At 41.0% G+C, this 26,776-nt stretch overlaps 2 protein-coding genes across 4 annotated transcripts in view; one reads left to right on the forward strand and one right to left on the reverse strand.

The window, feature by feature from the left end:
• ZNF277 (zinc finger protein 277) overlaps positions 1-14,514 on the reverse strand; it is a 146,428-nt gene extending 131,914 nt beyond the window's left edge. For 2 of the 3 annotated variants that reach the window (XM_081331107.1, XM_081331105.1), the window contains exon 1: positions 14,344-14,457. In XM_081331107.1, the coding sequence (XP_081187233.1) occupies positions 14,344-14,383 (40 nt within the window). In that variant the 5' untranslated portion in view covers positions 14,384-14,457. Of the gene's footprint in view, positions 1-14,343 lie in introns of all 3 variants that reach the window. The other variant, XM_081331106.1, reaches the window with a different exon arrangement.
• A 260-nt stretch (positions 14,515-14,774) lies between these two features.
• Positions 14,775-26,776, forward strand: part of LOC308669743 (dedicator of cytokinesis protein 4-like) — a gene marked incomplete at its 3' end in the record, with an annotated part of 137,212 nt that continues 125,210 nt past the window's right edge. The window contains exon 1 of the mRNA XM_081330618.1: positions 14,775-14,913. Coding sequence (XP_081186744.1) covers positions 14,877-14,913 — 37 coding nt within the window. The 5' untranslated portion in view covers positions 14,775-14,876. The remainder of the gene's footprint in view (positions 14,914-26,776) is intronic.

A 26,776-nucleotide genomic window follows, 5' to 3' on the forward strand; every position in this document is an offset into this window, starting at 1 on the left:
AATCAATGTGCTTAGAAATAGCTGTTGATTCATGCTCTCATTTATTCTGGATTTCTATGTAGTTTAAAATCATTGTCCTTTGAAATTGTTGTTGCTTGTCATAAGTTTCCTTTTGTAAAGTATTCATTGCTTCAGCTTTGTTATTTCCACTTTGTTTACACAGCTGCATTTTCTAACAAATTTGAAGTTCAGAGAGAGAGAAAAAACGTCATCCACCAGCAGGTGTCAGCATTTGCTCATTTTTCATGTCTTTCTAGTCTTTTTTCTCTCTCTAAAGAGTAAGTTTCGCTGCTAACTAAAAGGGAGGGAGCAGAGTCCCCCTCCCCCTTTCCTTCTTCAGAGATCTCATTTTGGGGACTTTCTTCCTCAGGAAAATAGGTAGGATAGAGAAAACCAATATTCTTACCCAGATTCAAGCATGCTGTTTAAGATCCGCTTAGTTTAATAGCTTATGGCTTCCGTTGTTTCAGCTATGGCTGGACATGGAGTTAGCCAGCCTTTTCTTCCGTTGGTTTCTGGGAGGCTTCTCCTGGACTGTTCGGAGAGACCGCCGTCTCTCCTAAGTCCCTGGGATTTCCTTCCTTCATTCCACCCCTTCAGGATGGGTTCTGGCCCCTTAGGGTCCCCAATAAAAAGAAATTTCAGCCGAAGGATTCGGCATTCCAAACCTTCCAACTGCCCCGGAAGCCCCCCATCGAAGGTTGCTCTGAAGGGTGAGCTCATCATTGGTTGCTGGGGGCCCCATTGCTGCTGGCCCCACCCTGGTTGTTGGTTAAATGATTGCTAGGGCCCCCATTGCTGTTGTTTTGTCTCCAGTTACTGCTGGCCCCACTCTGGTTGTTGATTTAATGTCTGCCAGGGTCCCCACTGCTGCTGCCTCCACTGGTCCTGCTGCATGTTCAGGGGTTGCATGTTCAGGTCCTGCTGCTGCCACTCTTGTTGTCTTCCCACCAGCTCCTGATCTCCAGGCTTCTGCACCACCCCCAGCTGTTGCAAGGGGCAAGCTCAGAGGTTGTTGGCCTTTCACTTGTGGGGGTTCCCCAACCTCCCATTGCTGCAGAGGCCCCAGTATGGGGTCCCCTGTCTCTATGGGTGTAGAGGGCTTGGCAGGGGACTCCTGGGGCTGGAAGGCAGTCTGGTCTCCAAACAGGATTTTCCACTCACCCAAATTCTCAGTGGTAGATGGTCTGGCAGCTCTCCACGATTCTACTTTTTGGGGCTCTGGCAGTACACTCTCAAGGCATGTGTAGTGTCCACTGGAGTGATTCAAGCCTGACGACCAGCTGACCTCTAACTGCTCGGATTCTGCCCCCAAATGGGAGTCCTGCAAAAACTCACCTTCCCACAGCATGCTTTCTGTTAAATCCTGCTCTGCACTGTCAGCAGCTGCAAAGTCTCTGTCTCCAAGCCAATTCTCTTTGCCCATGATAAAGATTCTCCCCTGAATCTTTACCAACTTCTCTCTAGGCCAGAGTCAATGGCAGGTTGTTTGAAAGAATTTAGATTCTCGCATGTCATGTTTCCGATAAATGAGACGGTTCAAACAAAATGCAGGCATTGTTTATCTAAAAAGTCTTAATAATGAAACAAAACATTGGCACTCATGGAGGGATGCCAAAATCTGAAATCTCCTCCCTCCAAACCCATCGTAACACACACAATCCCCACCCTTATCTAGACGTCATAAATCACATTATCCAATTAGTTTTACATATGAAATTTCACTTCCCATTCTGTACACAAGCTTTTCTTATCTTCTCAAAACATCCTGTTGACGTTTCCCCCGAAAGCGAAGCAATTAAAGTAACAGGCTGTTTCTTATATTGTCAGTGCAAAAATATGTCAATGTTTGCAGCATTGACACTCAAGACTGAGACGAATGTTCACTTTCCAACATGACAACTTTCCTAAGCACATAGCCAAGAGAACATAGGAGTGGCTTAGGGACAACTCTGTGAATGTCCTAGAAAAGGGCTTTTCAACCAGTGGTACGCATACTACCTGTTGTACCTGTTGTACACAGGTGGTACACGACCATCCTAAATATGGTAGCAAGGGAGAGGAATGAGCTGAACCAGCAGCAGCACCGCACAAACCTAAGCAAGAGACAGCTGGAGCTGAAGGGCTGTCAGGGCTCAGCAGAAGCGCCAGGATGAGTGCTGGGCTCCAGCTGATCGGAGCTTCTTCTGATTGGCGCTTCTTCGGGGCTGAGCAGAAGCGCCAGGATCAGCACCGGATTCCAGCTCTTTCCTTCGCGGGGAAGGGGAAAGGAGAGGGGATGAGGCTTCCAAGTTTCTCAAATCTGGGGCAAAGCATAGCAACGGGAAACGGAAGTTGCCAATCACCTGGCTGACAGTGGCGGGCTTGACTGCACTGCACTGAAAGCACAAGGCAGAGGTGCCCCTGAAAACGGACCAGAGGGAAAGCAAAACAGAAGGGAAATCTGAAACCACCCCCCAAAAAAAACCTACCTCTGAACAGCCTTTTCCCTCCTTTCTGAACATGAGGCTTTGATCCCGAGAAGCCACCACCGCCTGGACATCTGCTGAAGGAGCGTGGGAGAAGCAGAGCCCTGGGGCTTTTGCCGCCTTGGGCTGCCTGGATTCAGGAATGGAACGTGCAGCACAGAGACCTTTTCCCCGTGACTTGCAGTGGCTCTTCCTGGCCGCCCTGAAGGTTGCAAAAGGGAATCACATGACCCTGGGTCACTGTGACCATCATAAATATGAAATCAGTTGCCCAGCATCTGAATGTAAAAAATGTGATCCTGGGGACGCTGAAATGCTCATAAGTGTATAAGGGACAGGGAAGCAGCAGCAGCTGTTCCTGGAAGAAAAGGTCCCCTGGTTTGTTTTCTTCAGCCAGGAGAATGCAATCAGTGCTGAAGATGGCAGACAAGCATGTTGGAAAGGAGGTGGGTTTATTTAGTATGGATCAGCTGGAAGCTTGATTGGGTTACCATAAGGATTTTTGTAGTTTTTACAGCTTTTTGTAATTCAGAGGCTCCGTTTGTGTGCTTTGGTTATTGGAATACTTTAGTCTGTATTTTAGGCTAGCAATGAGTCGAAAGTGTTGACTTCTGTAGGTTTAATCCCTTTAAACAAATGTAATTAGTTTTACCCCCTTGAGTCTGTATATGGCTTTTAGAAAGTTTCCTTTGGGACTTCCGGATGGTAAGGCGTCGCCGGAGGCAGCCATTCTCAGGCTGTCAACCCCGCGGCTCCGTAGAGCCGCCGAAAACAGAGCCGATCAGCTGTTTTGGGGGCTCGGAAGCCCCCTCCTCGGGAGAAGAGGAGGGGTTGAGCGCCCAGGTAGGGGAACTTAGAAGTTTTGGCGGCTGAAGGATTGAGCCCCCCTGAAGCCTGGGTTTGCTCTGGACTGCGAGGCGCTTCTGCTCCGAGCTTTTTGGAGCAGAACAGGGCGTCTGCAACCATCCCTGCCAGCAAGAGAGAACTTTGGAGAACTTGGATGCAGGCAGAGCGATACAGGAGATTCAGGTGAAAGTGGATTTATGATCTTTAACTCAATAAACTTTGCGGAGTTTGAAAGTGAAAGTGCATAGCAGGCAATAGTGGGTGAAAATGGCGGCTAAATCTTCTAAAGTCCTTAGAAGCGCGGGGGCTTCTCCAGTGCAGCAGTTTTCGTTGCAAGCTTTATTGCCCCCTGCACCCGCACCTGCACCAGCCCTTACAGTTAAAGATTTGCAGAATGTGATGCAAGAGGCTATGGAAAAGCAATCGCAACAATTAGCTGAGATTATGGATGAAAAGCTGGATGAGAAGTTAACAGAAAAACTAGCTGAGGTTATGGATGAAAAGCTGGATGAGAAGCTAAGAGAAATAAGGGCAGACATCTTACTTGCATTTCAAGGCATGGCTATATGTATTGAGCGTTTGGATGAAAGAGTGGAAGATCTCAGCCAAAATAATATCAGATTAGATGGAAAACTTTCAGAGACTGAGAATGTGGTGGAAAAAATTGATAGTGATTTGACCTTGGTACAGTATCATGAGATGGAGTTTGCTGTGAGAATCAGAGGCTTAAAAGAGGATCCTAAAGAAAATTTGAAGGAAATGGTTTCTGAGGCTCTGGAAGGGGTGCTAGGGCGACCAGCAGATATAATTATGGAAGATATAGACAAAATTTTCTGCGTTAATTCGTGGATTGCAAGACAAAGGAAATTACCCAGAGATGTGGTGGTTTATTTTACAAAGAGAGCAATCAGAAATGAGGTCATTCAAGCCTCTTACAATACTAAATTTGCAATTGCTGAGCAAGAAGTCTTGGTTTTAAAAGAGATCCCTCCAAGAATCCTAAGGAGAAGGAAGGAGTTTGCTTTTTTAGCACAAGAATTAAGGCGACGTGATATTAAGTTCAGATGGGAGATACCAGTGGGTATGGTGGTGATGCATGAAGGTACGAGACATCGTCTTATTACAGTGATGCAGGCACGTGATTTTTACAGTAATATTTTAAAAGCAACCCCCATACCACTTTTGGAATCTACAAAGAAGAATGGCGAGGGAGAGCCTCAATTACACAGTGAGAGCTTACAAGGTGCTGAAGGAACAACGCAGATAGATGAGAAAGCTACAGGAGTGGATCAAATTTCAGTATCATCGGAAGAGGCTAGAGACCAGAGGATGATGCGTGCTGCTTCGAGACGAATGAGACGAGAACAAGAACAAGACCAGCACAAAGTCATGGGACCTCCAAAACATACCTATAGCGAAGCTGTGGGAGGGGCGCGACCTAAGAAAGTACAGGGGATCCTGGAAGAAGCGCTCCAAAAGCTTCGGGTCGCGAAGGATGGCGACAAAGTTTCTAACTTGGAATGTTAATGGTTTAAATTCACCGCAGAAGAGAAAGTTTTTCAATATTTAAAACAATTTAAGAATGATGTTATTTGTTTACAAGAAACACATATTAGAGTTATGGACCAAAAGTACTTATTAAATTCAAGACTGGGTACACAATTTATCGCCTCTGCAACGGACAAGAAAAATGGAGTGGTTGTTTATGTTAAGAATACCTTGACAGCGGAGTTAATTGAAGCAGATAAACAAGGAAGATATGTTATAATTGAACTGTTAATAGAAGGCAAGAAAATACTTTTGGTTGGATTATATGCTCCTAATCAACAACAAGCAGACTTTTATAGTTTACTACACAGCAAGATTACTCAGTTGGATTATAAATCTTTTATTTTTATGGGAGACTGGAATGGTGTTTTGGATGTACAAATGGACAAGAGTGGTTCCTTTAAAAGTGTTCCAAGTCATGCTAAACTGCCTAAATCCTTTTTTGAGATGAAGGATGATTTGGAACTGCGAGATATTTGGAGAGAAAGAAATCTGCAAGAAAAGGACTATACTTTTTTTCCAATAGACATCAATCTTTTTCTAGGATTGACTTTATACTAATTACCAATGATTTCTTTTCCAGGACTAAGAAGATTAAGATTTGTCCAAGAACCATGTCTGATCATAGCCCAGTCTGGCTAGAGATAGACAAGGATAATAGAGATAGGCGCTCCTGGCGTCTAAATGAGAATCTGTTTAGAAATCAGGAAAATGTGGACGAATGTAAAAAACAGATGGATTTTTTTGAAATTAATATGCATAAGGGTACTTCTATTGAAATGGTCTGGGATGCTAGTAAAGCTTATATGAGAGGTGTGTTAATATATTTGAATAACAAATATAGACGTAATCTGGAATTTAGGAGGAAGGAATTAGAGAATGAAATTAGGGAAAAAGAAAAGGCTTTAATTTTGAATCCATCGGATGTGAAGATTAAAGAGGCAATTAATTTATTAAGGGGACAGTTTGACAAGTTGATGGCTGATCAAGTGGCAACTAATCTACGGTATGTTAGACATAATACTTTTTGCAATGCCAATAAACCAGGTAGATGGTTAGCTTATTTGTTAAGGAAGAAGCAAAGGGCTTCTAATATAGATAGAATAGAACATAAGGGTAAGGTAGTGTATCAGCAGAGTCTTATTAAGAAAACTTTTGTTGATTTTTACTCTAAGTTATATGCTAGAGATAAGATTATATTTGATGAATGCTAATATTCCTGTTCTTACACAAGAACAAAAGGAAGAGATGAATCAATTGATAACTGAGGAAGAAATTTTTTCAGCAATTAAACAATTGAAAGTGGGCAAGGCGCCAGGGACGGATGGGTTGACTGCTGTGTATTATAAAAATTTACAGTTAGAGATGGTAAAGCCATTAAGGGAATTGTTTCAGACAATTCAAATGGGAGGAGGGGTGCCTCCGTCTTGGAAAACTGCTTTTATTTCTTTGATACCGAAGGAAGACCAGGATGTCACTCAAGCAAAAAATTATAGACCAATATCACTTTTCAATACGGACTACAAGATATTTGCTAAGGTTTTAGCTAACAGATTAATGAGGGTACTGCAACAAGTAATTCATGGTGATCAAACTGGGTTTATAAGTGGTAGACAAATGAACAACGTGAGGCATATAGTTGATTTGTTGGAATTTCTGGAAAGAAACAATCTGCAGGGTTGATCTTTTTGGATGCTGAAAAAGCTTTTGATCAATTGGATTGGCAGTTTTTGTTGAAAGTATTAGATAAAATGAATTTTGGGGATAAATTTTTACAACCAATTAGGGCACTATATCAAAAGCAAACAGCCCGTATAACAGTAAATAATAGTCTGACCGAAGTATGTAACATTGAAAAGGGCACAAGGCAGGGGTGCCCGCTGTCACCTTTACTATTTGTTTTAACATTGGAGATATTACTGATTAAAATACGGGATTCGGAAAAAATTAAGGGAATTCAAATAAGAGATCAGGATTACAGACTGAGGGCGTTTGCAGATGATCTGGTTGTTACGGTGATCCAGCCAGAAAATTCTGTTGTAGAATTGATGGAGATAATAATGCAATATGGGAGTTTCTGGATTCAAGGTTAACATACAAAAAACTAAAATGTTGTCTAAGAATATGACAGTAGTACAAAAGGCTGCTTTAGAAGGGTTAACGGGATTTGAAATTGTCAAAAGGGTTAAATATTTGGGGGTATATTTGTCACCCTCAAATGCAAAGCTATATAAAAATAATTATGAAAAGCTATGGGGAAAAGTTCAAAAAGAATTGGATAGTTGGAAAAAACTACAATTGTCTCTATTGGGAAGAATTGCAGCAGTGAAAATGAATGTTTCACCGAAATTTCTATTTTTATTTCAAATGATACCTATTCTTAAAAAGGTTTCAAATTTGGAGGAATGGCAAAAGGGTATTAATAAATTTGTTTGGGCAGGGAAAAGGCCACGAGTTAAATTTAAGATTATGCAGGATACGCGTGAGAGAAGTGGTCTTAAAATGCCTAATTTTAAACTATATTATGAAGCTGCTGCTTTGTCAGCGATAAGTGATTGGATTAATCTAACACAAGTGAGATTATTAAATCTTGAAGGTCATGATTTGTTATTCGGTTGGCATGCATACCTATTGTATGATAAGGTGGATAATGTGTTCAAGGTGCATATTTTAAGACATGCTCTGTTGCGAGTTTGGAAAAAGTATAGACATAAGCTAAATTATAAGATACCTTTATGAGCAATACCGAAACACACAATAGAAAATATAGGTGTTGGGTTTAAACATGATGTGACTACATATAAGGAAATTTTAAGTTTGGAAAGGAATGTATGGCATTTGAAGCCGTATAATTTCTTACGAGAAGAAAAGATTGTTCAAACTTGGTTTCAGTATGGGCAATTACAGGCCAGGTGGAAAGAAGATCAGAAAATTGGTTTTTCAATGACTGATGAAAATTTGGTAAAGCAAATTAGAAATCAAGGTCAAGCACATATCAAACAGATATATCTTGCACTGATAGAAATTGACTCAGAGACAGAACTTGTTAAAGATTGTATGATAAAGTGGGCTCAGAATTTTCAAGGTCATTACAATGGATACTTGGGAAAAGATTTGGGTGAAAAATGTAAAATTTACGCAAGCTCAAAATTTAAGAGAGAACTTTTATAAAATGTTTTATAGGTGGCATTTAGATCCTAAAAAATTAGCAAGTATGTATCTGAACTGTCAGACTAAATGTTGGAGGTGTGGTGGTGAAGATGCAACGTATTTTCATATATGGTGGACCTGTAAGAAGGTTAAAGCATTTTGGATTAAAATTTGGTGGAATATGCAGAAGATATTTAAGAAAAGGTTAAAGTTTTGTCCGCAATTGTTTTTACTGGGCATTATTACTGACACTACTGTTGTGGACACTAAGTTGATGTTGAATTTAATTACGGCAGCAAGACTTTTAGTAGGGCAATATTGGAAGAAGGAAGAACTGCCGACTATAGAAGAATGGACTTTAAAAGTTTCCAACCTGGCGGAAATGGCAAAGATCTCAGCGTATTTGAAAGACCATTCGCAACAGAGATATATTGTGGAGTGGAAAAAATGGATTGATTACATCCAGAATAAATATGGGACTAAAGTTTCATTTAGCATTTGAATAAGTATTGATGTGATATTGCTTGTAGTCATTTTATAAGAGTTAAAGTGCGATAGATTTAATAGTTTATTGTTGTTTGCATATGGTAGATTATGATTGTTTCTACTTTTATACCTTGTATTTAGCTCTGGGAAGTCGGGGAGGGGGGAGGGGGAGGGAGGGAGGTATTGGGGAGGGTTGGGAAGAGGGGAGGGGGTTGGGAGGGGTTTTGTTTTGTTTTGTTATAAATAAAATGTACTGTAAAACTTTTCAATAAAAAAAGGAAAGTTTCCTTTGAAGATAAACAGGCTTAATTTAAGGCTAAAGCTTTTCACAATTGCCGGAGCCTTTCAGTCTTTTGCATCTTTTCTTGGCATTTTTTCTTCTCTAGACAATTATATTGTATAAAATAACCCCTCATAACTGCTTTACTAGCATCTCAGTCATTAAATTTGTCCCTTTACCTAGATTATCAAAATATTCATTTAATTTCTTTTTACAGTCCTTTATGATCATCTCCTTTTCCAAGATAGATTCATTTAAACTCCATCTATAACTCAAACTCTTTTATCTAAATACCAAAAGAACTGAGTTGTGATCAGAAAAAGATTTAGATAAAATGTCAACTTTTAGAATTTTATTTGCAAGACTTTTAGAAGTCCATATCATACCAATCCTTGAAAAAGATTTATGTCTTTCTGAAAAAAGTATATTCTCTAGCAGAGCCATTTCTTTGCCTCCATATATTGATCTTTCCAAGCATCTGCTGCTTCATAGCATGAATTCATAACTGTGTAGGTTAAAGAAGAGCAACAAGATTCAAATTGTAGCACATACTGCAGATCAAAAGACTGACAGAAATGCAGCTATATTTAAACAGACACATTTACCAGTCCTGTTCAACAAGGAAGCTTTACATGCTGCAATTTCATTAGCATTACCAAGTGTTGCGATGGGTACCAGAGTAGACGCATTGAAATATACGTGAATGGAAGAAAAAAGAAAGACCTCAATAGTTGGAATAGAATAGCTGCCCAAATTAGACCAAACTTAAAATATATTTTCCTTAGCATTGTAGTAACAGTTCATGTCGCTGCCAAGGTATTTGAAAAGAGTCATGGAGTAATATTCAACTTTACATAATTATGTGTATTTTGCCATGTATGATACAGATCATGACCTAAAGAAGGATGTTTCAAGTGTGCATTCTAGAGCAGAGGTCCCCAGCCTTTTGGGTACCAGGGACCGGTTCCGTGGAGAAAGATTTTTCCACAGACCGGAGGGGATGTGGTTTCGTGTGCTGCCTGCGTCCCACTTTGCTTGTTTGTGGGGATTGAGGATCCCTATTCTAGAGAGACCATTCCAGATGTATTTAAAATAAACAATAATTGTATTTTAATGCTTTGCTCATCATTGAAAATATTTTATACAAGAGCTACTTTATCTGAACAAACCTGAAAGTTGTACCCATAGCTATCCTCACCCAGCAAGAAGCTATCAGCTTTCTGTATCTCTTTGTTACCACCAAGTGGTCATCCAGAGATTTGTTACCCAGATATTAGATCATGTAACAAAATTTGGGGGAAGTGAACTTTCTGATTTTCTTAGCATGTTTAATATTTTTAATGCAAGGTTTAATGTGAATGATCTTATTTCACATTTAAGAACTTCTATTGTTCAGATTGCCTATTTTGTGGTTTCATTCAAGGCATAGCAAATGAAATTTTAGTTGTTTTTATTGCCCCAAATATGACTCTTGAAAATAGATTCACTACATATTTAGTAATGCAATATGAACATACAAAAGTCTACTGAATAAAACCAATATCAAAATGCATTCATATCATGGCTTATTTAGTCTGACATAAGGTACCTTGTAGTTTAGTTGCATATAATAAATGCAAACATTTTATAAAATTACAGCTGAAATATTCTTCCAAAGTGATTCCACATATAATCTTTTTAATCACAAAGTGCAGATCTTAAATCCTTTCTTTCTCTCTCACATACAAAATCTATTCAAGGAATTAACACTTTAAATAATTTTAAAAAGCTAGAAATTTAATTGAGGAATTTAAGTTTCCCCTTAAACAAAATATATGGATTTGTCAAATCAATAACAACTCAAAAACATGTAATAACAATGTTTGTTATATTCAGCATCAATTGTACAATTTAAGAAATTTTATTTATATCTTAGAAATTATATTTAACATCCATATAAATTTTGTATTATGAAAGGTTTAATTTAGTTTAATCATTACAATGTTAATACTTTCCAGTTTCTACTGTATAAATGCAACAGTACTTAACTATTATTTGTATTCTGCACTGTAAAACATTTTTTAAAAATATATACCAATGTTTAGATAATAGGGACACTTGTTCAACAAAATTGTTCTTAGTTTGTAAGGTCTATCTCCCCCTCCTCTGCTAGGAGATACCAGTCGTCGAGATGGTGTGGGTCTCCTCGAGACAGGCAAGGTTCATACAGGTCATAGTTTAGCCTGTCTTTGAAATGGCTAAGGAGGATGTCTTCTGGCCAGTGCAGCTTGCTGGCAATGGCTCGGAATTCTTGGGTGTATTCAGCCACCGGCCGTCTGCCCTGCCTCACTGTTTTGATTCTCTCCCGGGCTTTATGATCAGCCAAGGGATCTTCGAAATGCCGCCTCAAGGATGCCATGAACCGGTTGAAATCATTGAGTTCTGGGGCACTGGAGTCATGTAGGTTCACCACCCAGTCTGCAGCCGGTCCGTCCAGGGCAGATTGCACAATTCGGATGCGGGTTTTGTCACTGGGGATGTCCCATCAGTATTCTTCCATATAGCTAAGGACTTGGGTTAAGAAAAACCCCAATCGTGATGGCTCCCCCTTGAATTTTGTTTCCAGGGGCGGGAGTCTTTGACTGGAGCATTGTCTGCGCCGTGGACGGTCTCTCTCCTCATCCTGCTCCCTGTCTGTGGTCCTGGAGGGGGGGTACTGCTGAGGCAGTGACTCCCATTCCGTTGGACAGCCCCAGGGTTTCAGGTGCTGGATCCCCTCCGTTACCTCTCCAGTTGCGGCCCCAGGTGCTGCCTCGGTTGCATTTTTCAGCTCTCTCCTCCCTTAGTGAGCTCAGGGTTGCTTTCATCAGATCAATGGCTTTTTCCAGGATCCGCTCCTCCTCACTGGCGTGCAGGGAGCTCTCCATCTGTTGCCTCCATTCCGGCTGGTGGTCGCTCCGTCTCAGGGTCACTTTACCCGATGCCTTTTCCCACTCATTTTTCCTTCCTACGCCCATCGACCACCGGGGTTTTCGGTCGTGCTGCTCCACGGCTTCTTCCCCGGGGAAATATGCCGCTTCAGTTTCCCATTGTCTCTGGGATTCCATTCGGGGGGAAGACTCCCTCTCCGTGGGGCTTCCCTCCTCTCTTGCTTCGTCGCCAGACATAATATTTGTTGCAAAGTCCCCTGGTAAGGTTTCTCCCTTCCAGGTTGACTTTCAGTGCAAGTCCTGTCTACTATCAGGACCCATCCCAATCCACGTCTTAGGAAAACAAAAACTCTTGGAATCAGTTCTAGTCCAAAAGGAATCTTTACTAGGACATGCTTGGTTGTGGGAATACAAGACAGGATTTAGTATTGTTTTACAAATTGAAATTTTATAAAGGGTACCCGGTTCAACCCCCCCTTCCCTCAACCCTATTTGGTCAGCCCCCATCCTTCTACTTCATGTCATCCCTTTCGTGGGGGAAAAGGAACTTCAAATCTTTATGGTTATTGCCTTCTTCCTCTCCAGAGTTAAAATTAGACACAAGCCAGATGCCTTCTTCTCTAACCCTCCCTTTTGTTCCCCCCAGTTCAAAAGGTTCCCTTGGCCTTTGAAATAACCTAAGGCAGGCTGAATCCACATATGCTCCTCCTTCCTTGGGAGATGGCAGAATCCATGGGGGGGGATGTTTTAAACATACATTTATGAATGTGATATAAATGGATTCTGACATTGAAGATGAATTGGGAAACATTAAAAATGGTTTTATTAATAAGCTTTATATATAAAAAACATGTTCAAGATTTATTCCAGATTTTGCCTTTTAAATCATCTTCTAAATCAGGGATCCCCAATTAGAATAGAATAGAATAAGAATAAGAATAAGAATAAGAATAAGAATAGAAATAGAATAGAAGCTGGGAGGGACCTTGGAGGTTTTCTAGTCCAGCCCCCTGCTCAAGCAGGAGAACCTATACTGTTTCAGACAAGTGACTGTCCAGTCTTTTCTTAAAAATCTCCAGTGATGGAGCGCTCAGCATTTCTGAAGGCAAACTGTTCCACTGGTTGATTGTCCTCACTGTCAGGAAGTTTCTCCTTAATTCCAGGTTGCTTCTCTCTTTGATCCGTTTCCAACCATTGTTTCTTGTCTTGCCCTCTGGTGCTTTGGAGAATCAGCATCGGTCCATGGCTGCCAGAAACTCAGGGAATATACAGTACAGGGATCCCCAACTCCTGGTCTAAGGACTGGCACCAGTCTGCAGCATGCCAGAAAATGGTCCACGCATACAAGCGAAGTCCCATACGCGGGATGCAGGCAGCACACAAAACCACGCCCCCTTCAGTCAGCGGAAAAACCTCTCTCCATGGAACAAGTCCCTGGTGCCTAAAACGTTGGGGGCTTCTGGCTTAGTAAACAAATCAGTTGAATAAATCAAGGTATTTTCTTCATTGTGAAAAAAGTGCACTTGAGGGCAAAACTCAAAGTACTTACAAACCTATCTTCAACATTTTCACTTAATATGTAAAGGCCTGCCGCCTCATAAACAATTACATATAAACATACTCATTTAGAAACGAGTCACACCAATGCAATCCAGGTAGTCCTTGACTTACAACAGTTCATTTAGTGACTGTTCAAAGTTATAACAGCACTGAAAAAAGTGACTTGTTTTTCACACAACCACTGAGCTTCCTCATAGTCATGTGATCAAAATTCAGATGCTTGGCAAATGACTGATATTTATGATGGTTGCAGTGTCTCAGTCAGTCATGTTATCACCTTTTGCCAACGCCTGCAAGCAAAGTCAAAGGGGAAGCCAGATTAATTTAACAACTGCAGTGATTAACAATTGTGGCAAGAAAGGTTGTAAAATAGGACAAAATTCACTTAACAAATGTCCCACTTAGCAACAAAAATGATGGGCTCAATTGTGTTCATACATCAAGGACTACCTGTAGTACTTATGTCCAATTAACAAGGCACCACACTGCAGTTTGAATTCCCACTATAATTCCCACTATAAAATCAGTTTGTTTTATTAATAAATGACCACCGATTTTGTTCACCTTAAGGTACAAAATCCTTTATAAATGTCCCCTGCTGGATTCACACCACGCGCTTAATTCAACAACAGTTTTGCTGAGCGGATTGTTTCCCCTCTATGAGACCTCTAACCACCTATTCATAACATGTTGAAAGTTCAGCAAGCGAAGATCTGAACAGAAATATAAGGGTGGAATGTTTCTACTGTATCTACGACGACTCATTTCAAGCCACTTTTTAATGGCTGTTCTCCCCTTCCCCTCCAAATGCCACGTTGCCCTTTAACAACATTAAAAAAATTGAAACCCGATTCCTTAATGCTTCTATTAAGGTGCAATTTTTACGGGGTTACATATACATTGAAGGATTTCTCGCTGCCGCGCGGAAAAGGAACTAGATTCTCTTTTAAGCCTTTAACCCCGACCCTCAAATTTGCCCAGCGTTTCACTTTTGAGCTTCTAAACAGAACCCCCGGGAATCTTGACACTCGAGGCACGCGCCACAGCTTTCTCCCCAGGAGTGGGGAAAGCGCCGGGAAGAATATAACCGACTCACCCTTCCTCCTCTCTGCCGCCCAGTCCCGCGAACAAGCCATCTCGCCAGGCCGTAATATAGGTATAGAAATTTCTCCCCAAAGCGCCACCTTCCAGCCTTGGATTGGCGCCAGCTCTCCACCTGGCCCAAAGCATGCCGGGTGCGGGCGTCTTTTGGTTCACCAACGGGTTCCAAGAATTGCTGCATGTTAGATAGGCGTGTCTTCCCCGGATGGTTGGTGAGCAAAAAACTCCGTTTCCCAGCATGCAGAGGGGCCCTTTGAAGGTTCGATGGGGCGGAGGCGGAGCTCGCTGTAACTGTCCCAGAGCGCGCCTGGTTTAGTCAATCAGAACAATGACTTCGCCGCTAGAGCCTGCGGAGCTAAGCTGAGCCGCGCGCAAAGAGCAATCGCGGCTGTAATTAGTAGCGCTGGGCGTGGGGGAGGGAATTGTTGGCAACGGCAGCAGCTTCTGCTGTTTTTTTGAGCTGGAGAGGATCTGCAGCTGTTTCTGGCATTGTCTGTAAAAAGACGACCAAAAGGCGCACTCTTGAGCATGTGGATTCCTACAGAGCACGAGAAATACGGAGTCGGTGAGTGACATCTCCTTTTGGCACTTGATGCATCTTCTCTCTGCCGTTCCCGAGGCTGTTCCGTGGGGCTCGGGAAATAGACCAGAGAGGAATCTTCGATCGTACACTCTTTACCCTTTGCTCCCGCACCGGTTCCTAGCTTTGATCAGGGCAATTCTGTATTTCTCTACTGTGCTCTGTAGCTCCCTACAGATGTTTAAGGTTTCGAAAGAAAGAGAGTGTACTGTATTGGTTTCGTCGTCGCTCTCTGGCAGCTTCCCTTTTTTGCCTTTTGCCTCCCCCGTCCCCGAAGTGCCGTTTGGACAGCTTTTGGTTTTAAAAATGTAGAATAAAGAAAAAGGAGGGATAATTTATTCATTTGCCATATTGGTTACTATTTATCGTGGGAAGAGACTAATGGCTTTTGGGAACACTATTGGAAGATGCTTTTAACCGGGTGTCCGATTGAACCGCATCTTTCTTAGGCAGATTATAAGTGCAATCAGTCCGCGTCCAAAAAAAAAGTAAGAAATGTGATGTTTTTAACAAAATGTAGGTTTGTTTGTTGAGTGTCATTACAACTTAAAACTTCCACCTCCTTTGTAAATTGTGAGCAGCACCAACGTACGGTTGAATGTGTGTGTTTAGTTCGAAATCGGATAGTAACCTTCTAATGCTAGTGATATTTTTGTTCTGCTTTTTTGAATACAAAAGTGTGTTACACAAGAAAATAGACTGGGCATTGTCAAGGAAGTTACAGAGCAGGGCAGAAGAAAAGCTGTTTCCATCTCCTCTACTCTACAAAAGGTGAACAACAAAGAACATTAGATGATGACTGACGGATGTAGAATTTTGCACCCTTCTCTGTTGACCCATCAGCTGAATACTTAAAACCACTCACTCCTTTTATTTTTTTCTATTCTGATACATTTGAAACTCTCAAAAAATAATACTGTCGTGTAACTAAGCCTTTTTAAAGCTGGGCTTTGAGCCTGTGATACAAACACTTTCCACAATGTACTTTTTATTCAGATAAAAAAAATTGAAAGACCAAGAGCATCAGCATTAGTTTTAGTTCATAAACTGTGTTTGTGTATGGGGGGGGGTGTTTGCTAATTAATTTTTTATTTCTGGCTTGGAGCTGGAGCGCAGATACTTTTCAACTAATAAGCAAAGCGATAAACCCCAAGACTGTTTGCATGGAAGTAAGCCTTACTAGCAAAATTCTTGATAAACATATAGAAAATATGATAAACTTGATAAACATATATAGATTGAATTACAGTAATGCTTCTTGTTTTTAAATCTTCTGAAGAAAAAATATTAATATTTGCACAAAATAGCTAGTGAAAGGCATGACAAAAATGTCAGGAATTCTGGGAGTTGAAGTCCAAGAGTCATAAAAGAGCCAAGGTTGCCTATCTCTGCACTAGACCAAACTGGCTCTCAGACCTTAAATGTCTTCTCAGATAAACAGTAATCAAGCTAGATTTTAGAGCAGAGTTCCCCAACCTTTCCAGCTTTGCAGACCGGCATGGGGTGAGTGGGAGGAAAAGGGGATGGTTCTGCATGAGCAATGGGAAAGCAGGCAGCTCCATTTGTGTGAGCAGTGGATATGTATGGCCACTGCTCATGAAAATGGAATGTGCGTGCATGCGCTCACCTGCTGCTTGCGCAAGGGGGCATGAATGTGCACTCGCTTTGAATAGCTCATGACCCAGTAGTGGGCCATGGCCCGGGGCTTGGGGACCCCTGTTTTAGAGTATATATACTTGATTAAATTAATTAAATTATTAATTTGTTAATCACAGTGCTGCAAAATGATAGCTTCATTAATGTTTGGAATTAGGTTAGCATCAAATACTGGGCTGTGCATATAGTAGACCAATTTTAAGGTTTATGTTAGCCACTGGTACTTGGATTTAACAACAAAATGGATTAAAATTATGCTATTGTAGTATTTGCAGTATGATGTGTGATGCTTTAGTCTTTCCTGGCTTAGTAACATATATAACAGGAAACTCACCCTATTAGAGAAGTAAGGTGTCTCTAAAACCTACCAGTATTTCCAGGAAATTTAACAACAACCTATATTAATTCCTATAATATGTGAACAGAATGGGAGCTCACCTGAGCTCAGATGTTATTATAAACCTACTTCATTTAGTAATGAACATAACCTCTAGGAATGCTCACAATATTTGTACTAAAGTGCCTTGATTTCAAAATAGCCTGGGTTCAAACAGAAAATGGGCTTTTTTCAGCCTTTCAGAAATAATTTGAACTCAAAACTGAACAATTAATAATTTTTCCAAGTTTGAAGCAGTTCTAAAATGCTCAGACCTTTTTTACACTTGCAGCAGCTGTTTTAATGGTCAAAATGGAATGTTTTCAATTCAAGATGGTTCAATTCAAAACTAATGAATTGAATTCCACTAATAAGCACTGCAGGTAGTCTATTGTTAAGTATTAAAGTTTATGGTTTAGTTGAAAGTCAGCAAATTAGATAATTGAGAAAAATATTTCTCCTAAAATTAACAATTGAAAGGTCTAGTTGAATTTGTAGTTTGCCAATCTGTTCTCACTGTCAACATATTTTGCTTAGTGGAATGTATAAACTTTTAATTAAAAATTGATGTGGGCATAGAACACCTAGAATGTTGGAAATCTTTAACATTTCTAGTTGTTGACCATGTAAGTAGAGATTGGGGGCTGTAGAGATGTGATAAATCAGTAGTTGAACTGAAGAAGGCATATTTTTCCAACTTAATGTAGAGTTTGTTTTTGCATAGGCACTGTAATGAATTCCTATATGTGGAATGTAGCGAAAGATCTGAAAAAATCAAAATGTCATCTAGATTAATGACTAAGTACTTGTCCAAAATATATAAGAATATCTTGGACTTCCGGTTCCTGTTTCCAGCAGAGCAGTAGGAAGATTCAGAATGCCAAACCCTTCGGCTGAAATATCTTTTTGTTGAGGACCCCAAGGGGCCAGAACCCACCCTGAAGGGGTGGAATGAAGGAAGGAAATCCCAGGGACTTAGGAGAGATGGCGGTCTCCCCGAATGGTCCAGGAGAAGCCTCCCAGAAACCAACAGAAGAAAAGGCTGGCTAACTCCATTGTCCAGTCATAGCTGAAAACAACGGAAGTCATAAGCTTTAAACTAAGCGGATTTTAAACAGCATGCTTGAATCTGGGTAAGAATATTGATTTTCTCTATCCTACTTATTTTCCTGAAGAAGAAAGTCCCAAAAATAAGAGATCTTGGGGGAAAAAAGGAGGGGGATTCTACTCCCTCCTTTTGGTTACCGGAAGCGGTGAAACTTACCCTTTAGAGAGAGAGAGAAGAAGACTAGAAAGATCTGAAAAATGAGCAAATTCTGACACCTGCTGGTGTGTGAGAATTTTTTTTTCTGACCCTCAAAGCTCTTAAAAAATGCAGCTGTGTAAACAAAGTGAGAGTAACAAATCTGAAGCAATGAATACTTTACAAAAGGAAACATATGTTAAGTGGCAACAATTTCAAAGGACAATGATTTTAAACCACAAAGAAATACATAACAACCTTGAGAGTATGAATCAACTTACCTCCAACTTAATTTCACAGGAAAACACAGTAGAGATGACTGAACATAATTCTGAGGATAGAGACTTAAAAGATGGAACCGTATAAAATAAAAAATCATGATTTAATTCAAATAGGAAATATTTCAACATGTCCAAGCAACTTTGAAGATAAGGAAAAGAATGAGAAAAAATACTTTATAGGGAAACGAATGATGCAGCAAAACATACTGATTAAGAAAGGTAATGGCCAGAGAAAAAAGATTAAAATGGAAATCGAGAAAATAGATGATGGGACTTATCAGAGAGAATACTTAAAAAAGAAACATTTGTTTGAATATGGCTAAAAATGGAAGAACTTTGGAATATATTACTCTTAGAGAGATGATTTTTTTGTTAACTAATACGATAAGAAACATTTGTTTGAATATGGCTAAAGAAATGGAAAAACTTTAGAATACATTACTTTTAGAGGGATGAATTTTTTTAACTAATACAATATGTTTTTTTTCTTTTTTTTCTGTAAAAAAAAGTTGAAATGATTTAAACAAAGCGAACGTTTTAATTATTTAAATGTGACGATAAGAAAAGCATAAAAAATGTTTTGAATGAGAGTTAAAGGATTAGATGATTAGATCTATTGAATGGAATGCTTAAAGTTTAAATAGATTAAATACCTTCTCAGCTATGGTCAAAAAGAATAAGAAATTGAGGGAATATATATTAAATTAGGAGGGATACATATTTTAAGTAGTATGTTATTTTTGTATTTCAGTGCTTTTCTTTTTCTTCTTCTTTTTCTCCTCTTTTTTGTCTCTCTCCTCTTTTCTTTTCTCTTTTTACTTTTTTACCTATTGATTAAGAAATATAAAAGTATGAGAGGGCTTATATTGAAAAAATAGAATTAAATCCACCAATGTAAATGTAGTTAATTGTTGAGAAAATTGTCACTATTAAGTGTATTTAGAATTTGGGAGAAATAAGCTGAAATAAGCACGGTAAAAGGATTTACGATAAGGCAACTAAAATGACAAATAGGAATATTGGAAAAATTATATACTTAATTGTTGTTTATCAAAATAATGAGAATTGTTTTAAGCTAATGTTTGCAAAGAAAGATACTTTGGGGAAAGGTGAAATCAACTGAAATTAACATATGGAATATAGATTATAGAAATCAATTGTTAAAGATTGTCTTATAAATGTTACCCAGACAACATACTGTTTACAAATTACTGAATGATTTATGTTATGTTAAAAAATACCAATAAAATATATACAAAAAACCCCAAAATATATAAGAATATCTCATTAATAAATATGGAGAGTTTGGCTAGCATGTAAGTAAACCAAAGAATATTGCTATGCATTCAAATTTACCAAATTCACCCTTTGCATCAGTCTGTTAAGTACTATATTTATGTTTCTCTGAATCAAATTATAAACTATTCTCAAGTCTAGTTCAGTAAAATGCACATCTCTGCATGGATTATAGATCCTTGAATGCGGTGTGCAAAAACAATATCCCTTGGCACTAATGAAAGACATATTGGCTCACCTAGCAAAGGTGAAGATTTTCTTGAAATTGGACCTACTACCATATTATTGGATTAGGATTAAGGAAGGAGACGAATGGAAGACAGCATTTAACTGCCCCATGGGGTGCCCCATTTGGAGTACAGGGAGCGCTAGCAGTATTCATGCAACTGATAAATGATGTCCTTCAGGAGCACCTTTACAAGGGGGTTGTGTATTTGGATAGCATCTTAATTTTCATTGAAATGAAGGAGGAGCATATTAAACTAGTCAGGGCAATTCTAAATAAACTGTGGGCCACCTGACTTTTCGCCAAACTGTCAAAGTGTGAGTTCCATAAGGAAAAAAGTGACTCTGGGGTATCGACTATCTCAGTGGGATAGAGATAGACCCAGAAAATGTCCAGGCAGTGCTAGAATGGGCACTGCCGTGCATAAGGAGGCAATTGCAAAGTTTCCTGGGATTCGCTAACTTTTACCAATAGTTCATCCCCTCTTTCACACAAATCTCACTCCCTATTATCAATTTACTAAAATAAAACGGGGAGAGCAAGCCGAAACCTAGCCAGCCACTGAAATGAACTATTGAGTGTCAAGCCATGTTTGAGAGATTAAAGAGACTTTTCTCAGCCGAGCCTCTCCTAAAGCACCCAGACACAGAAAAACCTTTTGCCATTCAGGCAGATGGTAGTAACGTAGCAGTAGGTGCAGTACTGCTCCAAGAGGGCCAGTTAACCTTGTGCCTACACATTGAGAAAACTCACAGAAACTGAACAGAGGTGGGCAGTATGGGAGAAGGAAGCCTATACCTTATGCTGGGCCCTCCTCACATGGAGGCATTTCCCGGAAGGAAATAAAATCCCTTTCCAGGTATGAACTGATCACAAAAACTTGGAAGCTTTAAAAACCCCAAGGAAATTGTCCCCCAAACAGGCAAGGTAGTCCCAACACTTCCACTGATTTAACTTCACTTTCAAATACCTGCCTGGGGGGGAAAGAACTTCCTAGCCAATGCCTTATCAAGGCTGCCACAATATAATAGTATAAAAACAGAGGTGGTGAAACCCCTCATGCCTTCTAAGCAGTTAGCAGCTCCAGTAACCACACGGGCACAAGCAAAAAATTGAAAACCCCTAGACAGCACAGCAGGAATAGTGTTCAGACAAGCTCTAGAAATAGATGAATGGTTCCTGAGTCATAAAAACCTCTGCTCAATGGATGACAGGCTGCCCTGGGTGCGGGGAAAGCTATTTATGCCCAAACCCCAGAGACTGAAATTCATGCAACTCTGTCATGACTCAAAGGCAGCTGGACACTTTGGGTTCGTGAAGACGCTTCACTTAGTGAAGAGGCAGTTCTGGTGGCCATTCATAAAGCAGAACATTGAAAGCTATGTAGCTAGTTGCCCCATTTGTGCAACTGCAAAACAGAGACAAGGCAAAACACTGGACCTATTACAGGTGATAGCGACCCTGTCAGCACCTTGGCGAGAGATTTCCATGGAGCTACCAGAGAGTGCAGGAAACACTGTCATTTGGGTGGTGACAGACCTGTTCTCCAAACAGGTGCACTTCATCCCATGCTCAAAAATTCCCACAGCTAAGACTAGCAAAAATGTTTGTACAGCATATCTACTGATTGCATGGGGCTTCGCAATGCATAATTTCAGACAGGGAGGTGCAATTTACCTCAGAGTTCTGGAGAGCCTTTTTGGACCTCCTAGGTACCGCCCAGGGCTTGTCATCTAGTCATCATCCACAAACAAATGGTGGGACAGAACATTCGAACCCATTATTGGAACAATATTTAAGATGCTTTATTAATTATCAACGACAATTGGACCAACCTTCCTTTTGCGGAAGTGGCTTACAATAATGCTGTTCACTCCAGCATAGGTTATACCCCATTCCAGATCACAACAGGACAAAGCTTCAACCCAATGCCTTCACCACCCCGTCCCTGAAGGAATGGATTGCACAGCTCCAAAATATGTGGTCGGTAGTGAGAAAAGCATTAGACAAGCTAGGGAAGTTTACAAACTGCAGGCAGATAAAAAGCAGGTAGAACCTAAGTCATTTAAAGTCATGGAGAAAGTACACCTGTCCACAAAGTATTTAAAATCTCTACAGCCGTCGAAGTTAGGACCAAACTTTGTGGGACCATTCCCTATTAAATGAGTCATCAACCCGGTAACCATAGTATTGGAACTTCCAAAAACATTAAGAAAGGTTCATCTGGTATTTCATTGTAGACTATTAAAATGTGAACTAAGCTCACCTTTAAGGCCAGCCATGGTTCCTCCTCCACCACCCATTATGGTGGAGGGAAAACAACATTTTGAAGTCAAGGAGTTCCTAGATTCTAAAAAGAATTATGGATCAACCCAATACTTGATAGCAAACCGGAAGTCTGAACTCCTCTTTTATTAGTCATTGTATTATCATTGTGAGGGTTTTCAGAATCTGATGAAATAAATTATTCCAATCTGCATTCTGAATTCCAATTACTATCTAAAGCAGCCTGAACAATAACATATCTATGAATTTTAGTTCCTAGAAATCTCAGAAATCTTTTGTTTGCTACAAAATTCTCGAAGTTGAAATCCATTGATCAGGAACCTTGGTGGCACAGTGGTTATAATGTAGCACTGCAGGCTGCTTCTGCTGACTCCCAGTTGCCAGCAGTTTGGCAGTTCGAGTCTCACTGGCTCAAGGTTGACTCAGTCTTCCATCCTTCCGAGGTCGTTAAAATGAGGATCCAAATTGTTGGGGGCAATATGCTGGCTTGGTTAACAGCTTAGAGAGGGCTGTAAAGCATTGTAAAGTGGTATATAAGATGTGTATTTAGAATATTAGATTTTGTTATAAAAAGGGGGAAATGTAGAAGTTCAGATAAGGGAAACTGGTCACCTAAAGCTTGGAAATTATAACATACCAAATGTTAAGTTGAATATTGAGGGGAAATATTCCCCTAAAGCCTGGGGGAAAAGCAATAACAGGACATTGATTGTAAATAATAATAATAATAATAATAATAATAATAATAATAATAATAATAATAATAATAATAATAATAATAATAATAATAATTTAATTTCTATACCGCCCTTCTCCCGAAGGGCTCAGGGCGGTATACAGGGCAAAAACAATAAAAATACAATATACAAAAGTTAAAAAGAAATTAAATAGTGCAGCCCAATAAAAATACAATTAATATTAATATCAAAATACCCCAAACCCATCAGACCAGGCTGGCTTGTTCAAATAAGTATGTTTTTAGATCACGTCGGAAGGAGCGAAGGTCGGGAGCCATCTGGAGCTCAACCGGAAAACGGTTCCAAAGGTCTGGCATGCCCACAGAGAACGCCCTCCCCCTGGGGGCCGCCAGTCGACACTCTTTGACCGACGGCACCCTAAGGAGGCCCTCTCTGTGGGAGCGCACTGGACGAAGGAAAGTTGATGCCGGCAGCAGGTGCTCCCGTAAGTAATCCAGACCCATGCCATTTAGGGCTTTATAGGTCATTACCAGCACCTTGAATCTTACCCAGAGGGCAACCAGAAGCCAATGCAGCTCGCGGAGTAGAGGTGTTACATGGGAGTATTGGGAAACCCCCACCACCACTCGTGCGGCTGCATTCTGCACCAGCTGAAGCCTCCAAGTAGTCCTCAAGGGCAGCCCCATGTAGAGAGCATTGCAGTAGTCCAAACGGGAGGTCACGAGCGCATGAGTGACTGTACACAAGGCATCTCGGTTCAGATAGGGCTGCAACTGGCGCACCAGGCGAACCTGGGCGAAGGCCCCCCTGGTCACAGCTCCGATATAATCTTCCAACGAGAGCTGTGAATCTAGGAGGACACCCAAGTTGCGAGCCCTATCTACGGGGGGTAATATCTCACCCCCCATGGTTAGAGATGGAATAATCTGAATTTCCCAAGATGCCAGCACATACAGCCACTCAGTCTTGTCGGGGTTGAGCCGAAGCCTGTTCCTCCCCATCCAGACCCGAACCGCCTCCAGGCAACGGGACATCACATCGAGGGCATCACTGGAGTGGTTTGGAGTAGAGATGAAAAGCTGGGTATCATCAGCATATTGATGATACCCAACCCTAAAACCACGAATGATCTCACCCAGCAGCTTCATATAGATGTTGAACAGGAGAGGCAAGAGGACCGACCCCTGAGGAACTCCACAAATAAGAGGCCTCGAGGCCGACCTCTGCCCTCCTGCCAACACCGACTGTGAACGTCCCAGGAGGTAGGAGGAGAACCATCGTAAAACGGTGCCTCCCACTCCCAACCCCCTGAGACGCCGCAGTAAGATACCATGGTCGATGGTATCAAAAGCCGCTGAGAGGTCTAATAGGACTAGGACAGAGGAACAACCCCTGTCCCGAGCCCACCAGAGATCATTCACCAGCGCGACCAATGCTGTCTCCGTGCTGTACCCGGGCCTGAAGCCCGATTGGTACGGGTCCAGATAATCAGCTTCCTCCAGGAACAAAGGAAGCTGATGTGCCACCACGCGAAGGTTGGAGACCGGACGATAGTTGTTTAAAACAGCTGGGTCCAAGGCAGGCTTCTTGAGGAGGGGTCTCACCACCACCTCCTTCAAGGCGGTGGGGAAACTGCCCTCACTCAAAGAAGCAGTTATCACTGCCTGAAGCCAGCCTCGTGTCCCCTCCCAAGCCGAATAAACCAGCCAGGAGGGGCACGGGTCCAATAAACGTGGTGGAGCTCAGCTTCCCCATAATCCTGTCCACCTCTTCCAGAGTCACAGGATCGAACTCCTCCCAGATGACATTACCAAGACCGCCCATGTCCTCACCGTCAGACTCTGCCCAGTCAGAGTCCAAACCAGTCCGGATCCGAGCGATTTTGTCTGACATGTTGGCTAAACTCCTTGGCTCGACCCTGCAAGGGCTCCTCCCTCACCTCCTGATTAAGGAGGGAGCGAGTCACCCTAAACAGGGCAGCCGGGCGATTATAAAGATTGAATGCAAATACAATTAAGATGTGCATAAGTTAAAAATTATTGATAAATGTAACAAAGATGGTTTTACTTAGTTGATAATAAGAACTATATTAGTTCAATATGAGATAGTAGATATTAAGGGAAAAAGAGAGGAAATATCTGATGATGTAACTTGAGATCTGTTGCTAAAGATTTATGTTATGGAATTACTGATTACCCAGTCACCACATTACTTTTTAAATGTTTAATTGTAAAATTAGAAAACTAATAAAATATTATAAAATAAAAAGTAAAAAATAAAAGAGGAGTTCTTACATGCAGGGAATCCCATCACTCAGCGTTCATTACTGTTTTAATTTAGACAAAAGTAAGCAGATATGAACTATTATGTAATTATTTTTGGGATATTAAAATTGGGGTCAAATTTGTGTTTGCTATTGCATTGTATTTCAAGGCTATGCATTTAAAAGTACATTATAATATATGTTAGCATGAATTAAATACCTTAAAACATTTAAAGCAGTTGTGTCTTCTGGAAAGCTCCATACAGGTGATGTGAAGGCTGTTTCCAATAGTTTGCAAGTGTGTATGCATGGTATACTTCCTGAAAGTTTCCCAGCACCCATTTTTTTTACTTTATTCTTCCCATTGCCTTTTTCTGTTTGCCAAACTCTTAGCCTATTCAACAGATGGTTCTGATTTCTTAACCTTAATCTTCTATGTCCGCCCTTGAATACAGATGCAATCTTATATTCTGAAAGTTTAGGGATCAGTAATTTATGCTCTGATAGCTGTTCTGTCCAATTCTAAATAGCAAACAAGAAGACTTCTTGATTCTGCAATGAGGAAGAGTTTTTTGCAGGTAGTCCCCAACTTACGGCTGGACATTTGATGACTTTTAAAGTTATGGCCCCAGAAAGGATGCTTTATGGCCATTGCAAAAATATTGCACACTTCCCTCCATTACAACTGAACATTTTCATCAAACAGATTCCTAGAGAAGAAGCAGATCCTCCTATCTAGGAATCTGCTTCATGGTTTTAGATCTCAGAAAGTTAAGCCAATCAGCTTGGTGCTGCCTGCTGCTCTAGGAATCTCTACAGGAATGGGGAAAAAGAAAGTCTGTGTGTGTGTTTGTGTGTGTATAAAAGAGAGGTGGGGTATGTTTGAGAGTAAGCAAGAAGAGCAGAAAAAAGTGAGGTAAAAAGAAAGGAGGGGTAGACCAGTTAGAAGAAAAAGAGAAAGACAGAAGAAGAAAATGAAGGGGGAGCAAGTGAGCTTTGTCACACTTTTTTTCTCTAGTTCCCTCCTGCTCTGCCATACCTGTCATACCACACATACTGTTCCTAGGGCACGGGTTGGCAACCCACGGCTCTGGAACTGCATGCGGCTCTTTAAGCCGTCTCCTGCAGCTCCCAGTCCTCTGCCGTTCTGGGGGAAAAAAAGTGGGAGTAAAAAAGTCCCATTGAGAGAATGGGGAGGCGGAAGTTTGGAGAGCTGGTGCCTTTCGGGGCTGAAAGAAATTTGAACGAAGGCAGCAGCTCTCCAAATGGGGGGCAGCAGTTTGGAGAGCTGCGCGCGCAGCTCTCCAAACTGCCACCGTCCCGTTTGCAGAGCTTCTGCCTTCATCCATGTTTGACGGTGGCGGCCAATCTCCAAACGGGTGGCGCAGGTGCCTCCCAAGGCTGCAAGCTTCGCGCGGGAAGCCCAGCATCCGGGGAAGCGGCAGCGAAAGGGCCGCCTCTCTTTCCCCCCACCCAGCTTCAGTTGGGAGTTTTGTGCTCTTGAAGTTGGTGAGGACTTTTTG

The sequence above is a fragment of the Vipera berus genome, assembly GCF_964194415.1.
Source record: "Vipera berus genome assembly, chromosome: 6".
NCBI lineage: Eukaryota > Metazoa > Chordata > Lepidosauria > Squamata > Viperidae > Vipera > Vipera berus.